Here is a 14,835-nt window from a genome sequence, read left to right as displayed (position 1 = left end):
TTGACACAACACCTTTTAAACGATAAAATTAAATGCAGCAACCACTAGGAGGAGCCTGGGAGATTACTGTATACTGCTTTACTATTAAGTTCCTGAACTTGCCCTAGTGGTGGCTAAATGTTATCATTTGACTCTATGGGGAGATTTTTTTTTTATATTTATGCTATCCTGTGCCTTGGGGGGATATTTGCCAAATTTATTAAGAGGCAAAAGCCACAATATCCCATGACTAATGTAAAATATGGAAATCAGACATCATATAGTACATGGCAGTTTCTTTCTATCAAGGCTTCAACCAGCCCTGTACCTCACATGGATCCAGAGATCTCCCCATTCATTGCTCTGCTAGATTTATATCAAGCTCACAGCTCAGGGGGGGGGGGTGTCTTTTCTGCTGCAGCTCAGGGGGCGTGTCTGTGCTCTCCCTATCACAGCTCAGAAGGAAGTTAAAGGATGAAACTGAGCATGTGCGGCCATCTCAGACAAAAGGAAAAAAAAGCAGGTGGCGCTATACAGATACATTTTATTGAATAACTCAGTGCTTATGCAAATTTTTTAATTACATGTAATTCCAAAACAATTTAGATCCAGGTGCTGGTTTGAAAACTGTAGAATATTTTTCACTGGACAATTCCTTCAATATTTTAGGAGCATCTCTGGCCCTCCATTCACAAGAAAAGTCAAATCTACACCACCCAGGCACTGGTATAGCGCTATAATTTACACAAGTTTATGGTAAATTTGCTGAGCCACAGGAGGCCCTGCCCTTCCCGCTAAGTCCCAACACTTCTCTCATCAGTTTTGAAAAGTTGCAAAATTTGCCATAATTTTCCCCTTTTTACACCATGAAAGTGGCAAGAGTAAAGTAGGTAAAACTTTAGCAAAGAATTTTGGACCAATATAAATTTTTTGGTCTAGTTAAAGAGGATGTCCCATTAAGACAAGGATAGGATATAACTGTCTGATCAGCAGGGGTCTGACCATTGGGGCCCTCTTCTAACACGAGAATGGGGTCCCTTGCTCACCACTGAACTCAATGTGAGTGGGTGCAGCCCTGAGTACAGCGCATATGGGTGGCCGCCGCTCCATTCAAACTGGGAAGCACAGGCCCATGTTCTTGTGATTGCCACTCAGACACATACCCTACCCTGTGGATAGGGTATAAGCTGTCTTAATGGGACAACCTCTTTAAGAATACCCGGGTAAACAGGCTCATTGATGCTTTGCTGGATTGACACTTAAAGAATGGGCATTCCGTCCATTCATTCCCAATACCAATATAACACTACAAGAAAGCCATAAAGATTCTGATCAGTGTAATAAAACAGAAGGACACATTACACTAAATGTAGAAATTACACTGTACTTTGATTGACAGGGCAAGGCAGTGATAACATCATTACACCTGACACTGTAAATCACATTAGAGATAGCGCTGCAGTTGCAGAGACAGCAGAGCCTCTAGGTGTAACAGTAACGCCCCCATTGCTCCTAGAGGCTCATTTGCATATATTAAAACATAATTTTTCTCAGCAATGAGGACACATATAAGCATGGGACCAACACAGATGTCTTCAGCTGCCAACTGCACAAGTAACAGGTCAGCCAGTGTCATAGGTACAAATCTGCTGACAGATGCCCTTTAAAATATTTTTTACTTTATAGCACTTAACTATTACATTTTGGTGTCACGCAGTTGCAAAACTTACCCAAGACACATTTCCTAAAGCTTCCCGAAACCCTATAGCATGTACTTCCATCACCACCGCAAACACCACATCTGTCCAGGGACCTGGATGAATACAGCTTTCCATCACATCCTACTGGCTGCACATAAGGAGAGATACATGTGTATGAAGTATGAAAACCACAATATTGACTATAGAATATAGGACATAGACATCAAAAATATTCTAAAATCTACAGATGTGTTCACTGGGCAATTATTACATCTGTCAACAGAATTTCCTGCATAATTTACAGGCAAAGTATGAAATAGGGTAACTTCATTCTGACATTATATACTATACACCTAAGCGTTGCATTTTTTCAGGTAAAGTACGAAATAACCATGAACCTTTAGGGCGGGTTTACACGTCCCAATGTAACAGCCGATTGCCGGGACAGTCGGCTGCTTGTTCAGTGGAGGAGACCACTGCATTTACATGCTGCGAACTCCTTCACTCTATGAGGAGGAATGATCGCTATTGCAATCGCTCATTCCCATACAGCTGCATTGTTTCTGGGCAGCAGATCGCTGTTTACACAGCACAATCTGCTGCCCAGTAATGATAAATGGTGTTCCTGCATGAATGACAGGATCACCTGATGAACGAGCGTTCATCTGGTGATTGTCAGCACATTTACAAGGGCAGATTGAGAGGAATGAGTGTTCACAGGAACGTTCGTTCCCAATAATCTGCCCAAATATCTAAATCCACCTTTAGTGTGTGCTCCACCGGCTCTAACTATATATAATAAAGTTTAAAGGCTAGGTGGAGGCAATTATATTAAAATAAACTAAAAAATAAATTCAATTGGTCTTTATTAAAATTTGTGAGCCCCTTTCTCTGTACAGCCTTGAGATTCTCTAGTAACAGGGTCTGTATTTTTACTGTTTCCAGTTAGGCAGCTCCTTATCTATCTGAATTCTTATCTAACTTAAAAGAATGTGTTTTTGACCTTTTAGTAACTTAAAGAGAAGGTTTATTAGAAGACCGGTACAAAGTGAAAGTACAATGTACACATCTAGACAAACCGTTGTGACAGAACGGCTGAATATTTTTAATCAAAGACCAATTGAAAAAATGATTTTTAGCCCAAAACATAAAACATTTCCCCCGAAAGTGTACATAGTCTTAAAGGGTTTGTCCACTTGCAATAAAGAAGTGTTCATTATTTACCTGGCATATTCCACCACAGTGCTCCAGTTCTCCTGCCAGGATCTGTTTACCTGGCTGCAGCAGTGATGTCCAGTCGACAACACTTGACCGCTACAGCCAATTACTGGTGAATCCCCTGAGTTGTCTGATTTCCTTCAGGAACCAGACAATCCCATTAACTCTCCACATAAGAAATCCTAACCCTGAGGTAGATTGTGTTATACCTGACGAAGGAGCCCATCTGGCTCTGAAATGCGTTGTTTTTACACAATGAAGCATCTATATTGGAATTTCCTGATGAGTGCCTCCCTTCAGCAGCACCGTATCTGTTCCCTAAAACCTCAGGTAGTGAGAGGCAGTGGATAGTATCCCTATATGGCACAGAAAGTGTCCCTAATTGGCATGCACATTGTCCCTAATTGGCAAGGATAGTGTTCAGAATTGGCATAGATAGGGTCCCTAATTGGCGTGAGTATTGTCTCTACCTGGCATGGACAGTGCCCTTAATTGGAACAGACAGTGTCCATAGTGTTCACACCAATCAGGGACAGTATCCAAGCCAATCAGGGTCACTATTCATGCAAATTAGGGAAAGCAGCCACGCCAATTAGGGACAGTATCTATGTTGTCTCCCTATCTTAGGATCAGGATTTCTTGTATGGGGTTCCACCAGCTCAGTGTACGTTAATTATCTGTATTAGGTACAGACAATTAACTTATACTGAGCTGGTGGAGCCTGATTTTCTCAGTCCAGCTTTCTATTTTATTTTTCATTGGTTGGGCTTTCACAAGTTCCAATCTCTTAATTTATCAGAAAATTTTTGTTTCATTTAGGTCTCAGATATCAGTTTGAGTGCAGATGTAAAAAAAAAGTGCCCAAGAAATGTCTCTGTTAAAAAAAAAATGTACTAATTAATTCAAAATGTCGAATTTTAGACTAGACTTTAGAAGACTAGAATCTCTGCAGTCTATTATATTTTTAATTAGTTTGAGTTTCCCAAGTTTCATTTAGTTAATAATAAATGGCGGTCTATTATATAATCCTAGGAAAACCTGTGTAAAGTATATATTTGCAGAACAAAATTAACTTATTTTATACTTTGCCTAAAACTTGCGACGGATTGAACATAGGTCATCATGCCACTTATGAGCTCCACAACCCCTTCTAACATCTGATCGACAGGAGTGCTGGGAGTCAGTTCCCCAACAATTTGAAATTAATGATCTGTTCTGAACATAGGTCATCAAGTTCTTGGAAGTGGAAAAACCCACATGAGCTTTGCAGTCCCTTCTAACATCTGATTGACAGGGGTGAAGGGAGTCAGATCCCCACCAATCTGAAATTGATGACCTGTCCTGAAGATAGGTCATCAAGTTCATGGAAGTGGAATACCCTGCATGAACTCCAAAGCCCCCCTTCTAAAATCTGATCGACAGGGGTGCAGGGAGTCAGATCCCCACCAATCTGAAATTGATGACCTGTCCTGAAGATAGGTCACCAAGTTCATGGAAGTGGAATGCCCCACATGAGCTCCACAACCCCCTCAAACATCTGATCGACAGGGGTGCAGGGAGTCAGTTCCCCACCAATCTGAAATTGATGACCTGTCCGGAATATAGGTCATCAAGTTCAAGGAAGTGGAATACCCCGCATGCGCGCCGCAGCCCCTTCAAACATCTTATCGACAGGGGTGCTGGGAGTTAGATCCCCACCAATGTGAAACTGATGACCTGTCCTGAGGATAGGTCATCAAGTTCATGAAAGTGGAATATCCCTTTAAAGAGTTTAAGCTGATCATCAAAATCTTGGTAACAGATAAAGCTGGCTTTCACTGTATGGATGTATAAAATAACCATTCACAAAAGATGCTTGTGATGTATACAGCCCCAGAGGTACCTCACATTTGCCGTTGATACAAACTCCCTGATGTGTCCGGTCTCTACAGCTTGTTCCATCATGGGCTGGTACCAGTAGTTGTCTCTCTCTGGTGGTACTGGTGCACTGAAGATCACACGGCTTGCTGGAAATGCTGGTGTAGTCATCTAATAAGGAGAAAGTGTCATTTTCTGCTAATTAAAACGTCACAGATTTCACAGGCCTCCCTCATCAAGTCCCTGTTTCTGAAGGAACTATTACCAGTCTGGGTCAGTTGTCACTAAAGAGGTCAGCCAAGTCAGTTTTTGGCAGTGAAATCGCACTATTTGACTTGAGTTGTTCCCATACCCTTAAAAGTTGTCACATTCACCCACCTGGATATAGTGGTACCCAACGGTGATACAGTTTCCCAAAGGCCTTAGCATTGAAGGCAGAGCACTGATACTGTTTGAAGCTTGCAGATCCAGAAGGACAAAACTGGTGAGAAAGAGCAAAACCAATGTTACGTTTTAGGAACTACATACATTCCTCATGTGATAACAATTGTGGAGCATCTATTCTTATGACTGTTGTGCCGTTCCCATGAAGTTGTGCCCGTCATACCCAAAAGCATTCAAAGAAATATTATGCACAAATTGGCGTAGCACAGCTTGCAATTCTGTAAAAGGGGCGAATTAATACAAATCTTATTCCACTTCAAAGGCCCCGCAGAAATCTGTGGCATGACTCCAGGCTACACATGCTTGTGAATGAGCTAGCCGTAGTTATGCGGTGTCCATACAGTGATATATGCGTTGGGCAGGATTATATGTGGGTAATTACATGCTTTATGAGGAGTAATGACAGGGCTACGTGTGGATAATTACAGGCTTGTACATCACAGTTATGTAGAAAGCGTAATGGCTAACAATCGCATTACACTCGCTCATTCATTCGCCCGAGTTACAATGATCAGTTACAAACAGTTGTCTGCAGTTTACAAAGGACCCAGACCATTTGCTTATTTAGTGATAGACACTATAACGACTTTACTGTAATACCGCTCACGTTTCACTACAACCCCCCACCTCCCAACTTACTACTCTGCAGAAAATGTTGGCACCTTACAAAAATAACTCTGTTTTGGGTGAAGAGGAATGCAGACTGTGCTATGTATAGTTTATACATGGGTTGGAGGGGTCATAAAACAAGTATACGGATGCTATAAAGGGGCACATGGTGATCTTATAGTAGATATGCACTTTCTATGGCTTAAAAGCAGCCCGTCTCCTATTACCACTGAACTAGGGGCTACCCGTGGTGAAAACAACCACCGCAGTTCGAAGTCTATGGTAGCTCTGTGATCGCAGTGACTTGTATATATAATAGAGGGTCTACAACAGATTATAATGAAATAAAAAGAAGGAGCTGCAGATCAGAGGTGGTTTTTGTTAATGTGATCCTGTGACCAAAGATGAAACGCGTGCTGTAGATCAGGGGTAATGGAGAATTGCAGTTCAATTTTCTTGCTGGACATCACTGACATGCAGTATGTCCTACATCTTTTACACTGGTAATACCTTAGGGTATTTAGAAAATGTATCTAAAGGTGAAGCTCCACTTTTTAGTAACAATGATTAAATAGCATGTGTTCACACCACAATGGGGCAGATTTACTAATCCTATAGATGGGGTAAACTTAAAGGGGTTGTCTCATCTGAAACAATGGGAGCATATCGCTAGGATATGCCCCCATTGTCTGATAGGTGCGGGTCCCACCGCTGAGACCTGCACCTATATCGAGAATGGAGCCCCGAAAGTGGTGGAGGGCGAACTGCACATGCGCACCCGCCCTACATTCATTTCTATGGGTCCGCCTAAAATAGTCGAGCACTGGCTATCATATCACACCATACGATAACAAACTATAAATAAAAATTACATTATAAATAAAACTGTAAATAAAAATAAAAGTATACCGACGTTGGCTTAAGCTAGGTTTACACCTGCGTTATGGTATTCCAGCAATCTGTTTTGGCAGAGGAGGAGACTACTGGAATTACCATATCTGGCACAGCCGGACACTCTCGTGGCCCACTGTATCCCAATTCACTATAATGGGATCGATCCTGGCTTCAGCATGAATGCCAGTTTTTACTCTGGAAAAATACTGCTGCATGCTTTTTTTTTTTCAGCCTTGCTAGACATCTTACATATACCATTATAGTGAATAGGTATCCGGCGGGCCACGGCAGTGTCCGGTTACGCCGGATACAGCAATTCCGGTACTCTTCTACTCTCCCAGAACAGGATGCTGGAATGCTAATATGCGAATGTAGACATAACCTTGCTTTGAGACAGAATTTTACACCGAAATTGTGGTGCGATTTTGGAGTAAGATGTTGTAACTTACAGTAGGCCCTATCCCTGAAAAGCCCTCTCTACTTTCCTGCTATACACTGTTCCCATTTTGAAAGAGTCAGAAACATTTGGAGAAACTCTAGTTCCACCAAACTGAGCCAATTTTTAGACTGGAGCAGACACATTAGTAAATCTGGGCCAATGTGTGGGCTTCAAATCGTTATACAGCACAGTCTACTTAAGATGTGCATAGAGCTTCAATATCTCCTTCAGCTGATCCCAACACCCCCATACTCGGTTCGGCTCAGCATGTATGTGTTCTTATATATATAATAGGTACTGCGCGACGTATACCCCCTTAGTTTTCCCTGCCTCTCGGCATTACAAAGATCAGCAGTATATATTTAAACAGAAACTAGTAGATGCTCCACGTGAGCACGAGAAAGCGGTTCTTTTCAAACAGCGAGCTTTGCCACCGGCCGGGGCAAGCTCTGAAGTCTACGTACTATCAACCTAAAAATATTTTAATAACTACTAGGGTCCAGCCCCCTATACCTTTCCCCATCCCCGACGGCACTATAGAATAAAGAAAAAAAGAAGACCCAGAAAATCAAGAAAGACGCAGGAGAAACAGCCCTCGCAGATGAAAACCCAAGATAAGGTATTCAAAAATCTACTAGTTTCTGTTTAAATATATACTGCTGATCTTTGTAGTGCCGAGAGGCAGGGAAAACTAAGGGGGTATACGTCGCGCAGTACCTATTATATATATACTATACACATCATTTATTTGATTCCCAACGGTGGCGATACCGTTGCGGTACCGCAGCGTCAGTTACATTCACTGTGCCAGCGCCGGTGTATTTCCAATGTATGTGTTCTTATTGGGGAGAGAAGATAAATCTGCTATCCGACACCTCTGAGGACAGCTTAGTTCCTTGGACAACAAAAGCATTGGGTCTACTCCGTTTCCTGCTGAAGGCTGAAGTCACCTGTACTGTGCATGCGTGCACCGTTGCTTCTCTAATCGGCATGCACAGATTACTTCAGTTCTGGCAAGCACCAGGGCTGTTCTGCGTGTGCACTGATTACTGAAGCGACACCGCACGGCAGTAACATAGGGCTAGGCGTGACTACATTGATGCCTGCCCCTGTCCCTCAAAACTGGGGGGGCAGGAAGGTCAGGGGTTTGGGGCGTGGTTTACAGTACAACGAGGAGCAACAGTGATGCCCACTTTGCACCAACCAGCTAATTTGCATGTGATAAAAAAGATTAATTTCTTCCGAAACGGGGCCAACAATCAAGATAGGACCAGGAGCGTTTTACTCACAGGACCATCACACACCTAACAATTCATTTACATGGAGGTACATGGTGACAGTTTCCCTTTAAATTCACCATTCGTTCAGTACAGGACAGAATTAAAAAGTGGCATACAGTAATAGGACGAGATCTGTCAACAGCACCGTTCTCACGGTTTCCTTGTAGCAAAAAGAAAGTTTTTCTAAAAAAAAAATACAAATGCACTACATCCTGAGAAAATTGTAGGTGTTACCTGTCTTATAGGAATCCTTAATTACAACATAGCCCATTCACATTGAGACTCGTATTAAACATTTTGCTGGTTGTTAGTGGAACCAGTCAACAGTCTGTTGACAGATACTTTCCTAACAAGTTAGCTGAGCATCTCTAATTCCCCCCCATCTGATTGTTGTACAGTGCTTGACGTAAAAAGTACATTCTCAATAATTTAACTTACCCGATCCAGCCTTAGAGAAGAACTGAGCCAGCAGGAGATGCATTGAAATGCGAGCTCAGCAGCCGGCAGAATTGTGTTTATTGCCATAAGCTCTTATCAGTCATTAATTGTCTGTTGCCTACCTGTTTCTGACACAGCTGATATTGCCTGGCCTGACCTCCACATACAGTGTTATCCTGTCCAGCAACTGTTTGGAGTCTGTGGGAAATAAAAAATAAAAAAATCTTCAGATCAAAAAAGAAATCATTTGTCTGCATCTATTAAAAACTTGAAGTTGTCGGCATTCTGCATATAATGTCCAGCAGGTGTCTGATACTTGATAGTGACAGTACAGTAATTATCATGTATATTTAAAAAGTGCAGCAAAAAACAACAAGGTGTCAGCTTGTGTATGTGATCATATGTTAGTTGGTTCTTCTTTCAGAAGACGATTTATTACATAGAAATGTTACTGCTATTACATATGTGGCGAACTACAACTAACAAGTTTCAATGCCACAGTCATACTAATATAAAAGTAGAGAGATCCAGCCCCAGGGACATCCAGCAGCTGTGTCTCATCCAGTTAGCCATACTCACCCGCAGCACTGACCTGAGAGCATCCATTTACTTTCTGAACCACTAGATGGTATTTAAAGTTTTTTTTTAGGGGGGGAGGTGGGTTCTGAGGCTTTCGCCTCATGCACACGGTTGCCCATTGCCCGGCCGTGCCCGTATTGCAGCCCACAAACAGCGGGTCCGCAATATAAGAGCACCGGATGTTTGTGGGCCGCATCACGGAATGGATCCACAATGCGGAAGGTGCGGTGTGGAACGGAGGCACGGAACCCCACAGAAGCACTATGGAGTGCTTAGGTGGGGTTTCTCTCCATGCTTCCGCACCGTAAAAAAATAGAACGTGTTTTCACTCATTCATCGGATGATCGGTGGCACATTTAGATGATTATTGATGCGTCTAAATGCACCTTAATTCTTTTATGGCCTTCACCCATAAATACTATGACGCACTGAGCCAATTAGGTAAATTTCAGGATGTTTGTATCACTGATATACTAGGACCAACACAGGTCTATGAAATGATCAATGCATAGTAACCCAAAGGTTTGCAATGATGCCTCGCAGCACAAGTCCTGAGGTTTTATCTGACCAGAACAACAAATGCCCGGGCGTTCTCTAGTTCCCAGGGACCTCCGGATTGCACAACATTTCAAATGCATTTTGATTCTTCAACTGAATTCCTATGAACTCTTTCTTAGTCTATATGCGTGTGTGAAAGCATGAGATGGGAACGTTAGTCTATTAGCCCCCAGTCATAACTGATCTGTGGAGTATGATACAAAATGATATATACTAAGAATAATAACATACCACTAAATGATCCATATTTAATATGACTATTACCTGATCCAACCAATTTATCCAGTCTCCGGAACTAGTCTTATGTTTTTGGTCATCAGAGAACCTTAAGAAACTGATTTAGGGCTCATGCACACGAACGTATGTATTTTGCGGTCCGCAAAAAATACGGATGACATCCGTGTGCATTCTGTACGGAACAGCTGGTCCTTCATAGAACAGTCCTATCCTTGTCCGTAATGCGGACAATAATAGGACATGTTCTATTATTTTGCGGAACGGAAATACAGACATACGTAAACGGAATGCACACGGAGTAAATTCAGTTTTTTTTGTGGACCCATTGAAGTGAATGGTTCCGCATACGGTCTGCAAAAAAACGGACATGGAAAGAAAATACGCTCGTGTGCATGAGCCCTTAGGGATGAAATTGCAATTGGTCAGGTTAGGCTGGGTTCAGCTTTCTATCATCTGCTTAGCAGATTCATTTAAGGCGCTAATCGCATATTGTTTTTAAAGTACATTTAACTTATTCATAAGGCCGGGTCACATCACTGTTTGTTTTTCCGTTCTTCTGGTCCGTCAAAAGAACAGAATAATAAAGAAAAAAACGGATCCTATACTTAAAGCATGCGTTATGCACATTTCACATCTGTTCTAACCATTTCCATCTGAGATCCGTTATTTTAGACAGAGAAAGTTTCTGCATCCAGGACCTTTTTTCCACCTAAAGTAACAGATCTCAGACAGAAATGGATAAAACGGATGCCAAAAATGCATAAATATGCTTAAAATACAGGATCCGTTTTTTGTTTATTTTTCTGTTCTTCTGACGGATCAGAAGAACAGGGGAAAAAAATGGTGATGTGACCCCAGCTTAAGACTTTTCTGAAAAACGCTTACAAACATGCAAGTTTACGATTATCGGTCAAATTTTTTTTTAACATATACATTTAACAGATGTAGATGTGTTTTAATATGTTTGTGCCCAATGAAGTGTCTGCAAAACTGATGCAAACAGATGCCCTTTTGATGGCATCCGTTTGCATCCCTTTTTTGAGTATCTGTTAGGCTGGGTTCACATCACGTTTAGTCTTACGTTTAAAGTATACAAAAAACGTGTAGTTAAACAGACGCCTCGGGCTGATGCCTTACAGTGCCATCTGTCACCATAGAGTTCCTTTGTAAAAAAAATATATATATACACAGTACAGACCAAAAGTTTGGACACACCTTCTCATTCAAAGAGTTTTCTTTATTTTCATGACTATGAAAATTGTAGATTCACACTGAAGGCATCAAAACTATGAATTAACACATGTGGAATTATATACATAACAAACAAGTGTGAAACAACTGAAAATATGTCATATTCTAGGTTCTTCAAAGTAGCCACCTTTTGCTTTGATTACTGCTTTGCAAACTCTTGGCATTCTCTTGATGAGCTTCAAGAGGTAGTCACCTGAAATGGTCTTCACTTCACAGGTGTGCCCTGTCAGGTTTAATCAGTGGGATTTCTTGCCTTATAAATGGGGTTGGGACCATCAGTTGCGTTGAGGAGAAGTCAGGTGGATACACAGCTGATAGTCCTACTGAATAGACTGTTAGAATTTGTATTATGGCAAGAAAAAAGCAGCTAAGCAAAGAAAAACGAGTGGCTATCATTACTTTAAGAAATGAAGGTCAGTCAGTCCGAAAAATTGGGAAAACTTTGAAAGTAAGGGCTATTTGACCATGAAGGAGAGTGATGGGGTGCTGCGCCAGATGACCTGGCCTCCACAGTCACCGGACCTGAACCCAATCGAGATGGTTTGGGGTGAGCTGGACCGCAGTGTGAAGGCAAAAGGGCCAACAAGTGCTAAGCATCCTTCAAGACTGTTGGAAGACCATTTCAGGTGACTACCTCTTGAAGCTCATCAAGAGAATGCCAAGAGTTTGCAAAGCAGTAATCAAAGCAAAAGGTGGCTACTTTGAAGAACCTAGAATATGACATATTTTCAGTTGTTTCACACTTTTTTGTTATGTATATAATTCCACATGTGTTAATTCATAGTTTTGATGCCTTCAGTGTGAATCTACAATTTTCATAGTCATGAAAATAAAGAAAACTCTTTGAATGAGAAGGTGTGTCCAAACTTTTGGTCTGTACTGTATATATATAGACGTCAACGTATAATTTTTTTTTACAGGACTCTTTAGGATGGAAAAGATGGAAAACCATAGGGGGTCATTTATTAAGACCAGCGCTTTAGACACCGGTTTTGATAAACCCTATATCTGGCAGTGGATCCGCCGAAGTTATGAAGAGGCGCCGACTTCTACATAACTTCGGCTATCCAGCGCCGATCTAAATGTAAACCAGCTTCCTTGCTGTTTAAATTTAGACCATTTTCTATGCCTAAAACAGGCGTAAAAAAAACATGAATGAGACGGGCCTGACAGCCCTTCCTCGCCACTTTTGTAGAGTAGGCAGGGAAAATTAGCAGATTGCACCAGAAATACGCTGATTAGTAAATGACCCCCGTAGTGTACTACACTTTAGCATCCTTTTTTCCCAATACAGACCAGAACAGTACACGTTCTGTAATTTGCCGAATGGCTAAACCAAATACGCACGTCATGCAAAAAATACGGATGTATGCATGACCCATAGAAATGAATAGGTCAGTGTGCTATCTGCAAAAAATGCGTATAGTGCACGGATGAAAACTACAGTTGTGTGCATGAGGCCTGAGGAAATATCTTATTAATCTACGCCTGAAAGAAAAAAGAAGGTAAAAACATTTGCTATCAAAATGGGAACCAAAATCCATTATGTGAAAGCAACAGTATAGTGTAAGGATGTGTAAGATCACCCACCTCTGACGTAAGCAGTGCCTTTCTCGAGACATTACTCCCCCTCCACAGGTTCGAGAGCACGTGGACCATGAACTCCATTCTCCCCACCATTCAGTCACATCTTCATCCCACACCTCACTGCTGTCCTGACAAGACCAGAGAACGTCAGCAAAGAAAACAGCACTGCTGCCATGCAAGAGTAGTCATTATAAGCAACGTGAGAGAAGAGTGTGATATCGGTAATAATAAATCCATGCCGACCAAATTCTAACTGAAATGCAATAGAAACCAGATACAAACCTTGTAATACAGAACGGCAATAGTAAAATACAATGCAATCGGAAAGCCTTCAGACCCTTCCACTTTTTTGACATTTTGTGGCCTTGTGCTAAACGTTTTCCCCCATCAATTTTCTGTCAATATCCAAAAATAAGACAATAACACAATTTCTGAAATGTTTGCAAATTCATTAAAAAGGAAAAACTAAAATTTCACATGGACATATATATTCAGACCCTTTGCAATAAAACGTAAAATTAGGCTCTGGGGGCCTCCCATTTCATCTTTGATTTAAGTCCACCTGTGATAAATTCAGCTCACTGGACATGATTTGGAAAGACACAGCCCTGTCTATATATAAGGTCTCACAGCTGACAATGCATATCAGAGCAAAAACCAAGACACGAGGAGGATGGAACTGCCTGTAGAGATCAGAGACAGGATTACGTGGAGGCACAGATCTTGAGAAGGTTAAAAAAAAATTCTGCTGCACTGAAAGTTCCCAAGAGCACAGTGGCTTCCATAATTATTAAAGGGAGCCACCAAAATATGAAGTTATACACCACTTACATGGCTCTCTAGCACACCTATCCATGATTCAAATGGTACCTTTGTAATTTTCTTCTGACTTTCACCAGCAGGAAAAAACGACGTTTAATCCATATGCAAATGAGGGCTCGCAAGTGCCCAGGGGCGGTGTTCGGTGTGTAGGAGCCCAGGCTGCTCTGCCTTCCTGTTACATAACTCCTCCCCAGCCTCTTCCTTGGCCTGCCCTGCAAGTCCCTTGCTTCATCCACAGGACCGGCCGATATCCTGCGCGCGGGGGCATGCACACTGTGATGCCCATTGTGGGCACGGCATCGCTACATGTAGTGTGCATGCGCCAGCAAACACCGTGAAACCAGTGACAAGGGGGCGGACCAGAAGCAAACAGGAGGACTGGAGGCCAGCGCATGCGCACTACATGTAGCGATGCCGTGCCCATAATGGGCATCACAGTGTGCATGCCCAGGCCAGCGGTGCACTGCGCGTGTGCGCGGGATATCGGCCGGTCCTGTGGATGAAGCAAGGGACTTGCAGGGCAGGCCAAGGAAGAGGCTGGGGAGGAGTTATGTAACAAGAAGGCAGAGCAGCCTGGGCTCCTACACACCGAACGCCGCCCCTGGGCACTTGCGAGCCCTCATTTACATATGGATTAAACATAGTTTTTCCTGCTGGTGAAAACTATTACAAAGGTACCATTTGAATCATGGATAGGTGTGCTAGAGAGCCATGTATAATGTCATATTTTGGTGACAGAGTCCCTTTAAATGGTAGAGGTTTGAAACAACCAGCACTCTTCCTAGAGCTGGTTTGCCCTCCTCCCCAAACTAATTGGGGAGAAGGGCCTTGGTAAGAGAAGTGACCAAGAACCCAATGGTTACTCTGGCTGAGCTCCAAAGATCCTGTGTGCAGATGGGAGAAACTTCCAGAAGGTCAACCATCACTGTTGCACACCACAAAT

General features: G+C 42.3%; 1 protein-coding gene across 1 annotated transcript in view; it reads right to left on the bottom strand.

Moving 5' to 3' along the window:
* Positions 1-14,835, bottom strand: part of LOC122944162 (ADAMTS-like protein 2) — a 75,312-nt gene that overhangs the window by 41,712 nt on the left and 18,765 nt on the right. Inside the window, exons 2-6 of the mRNA XM_044302393.1 lie at positions 13,074-13,198; positions 8,981-9,056; positions 5,133-5,235; positions 4,780-4,925; positions 1,710-1,827 (exon numbers count right to left, since the gene is read on the bottom strand). Coding sequence (XP_044158328.1) covers positions 1,710-1,827; positions 4,780-4,925; positions 5,133-5,235; positions 8,981-9,056; positions 13,074-13,198 — 568 coding nt within the window. The remainder of the gene's footprint in view (positions 1-1,709; positions 1,828-4,779; positions 4,926-5,132; positions 5,236-8,980; positions 9,057-13,073; positions 13,199-14,835) is intronic.

This window comes from Bufo gargarizans, chromosome 7 (genome assembly GCF_014858855.1).
Source record: "Bufo gargarizans isolate SCDJY-AF-19 chromosome 7, ASM1485885v1, whole genome shotgun sequence".
Taxonomy (NCBI): Eukaryota; Metazoa; Chordata; class Amphibia; order Anura; family Bufonidae; genus Bufo; species Bufo gargarizans.
Note: the sequence above shows the minus strand (reverse complement) of the source record. Positions and strands in the feature narration are given on the sequence as shown.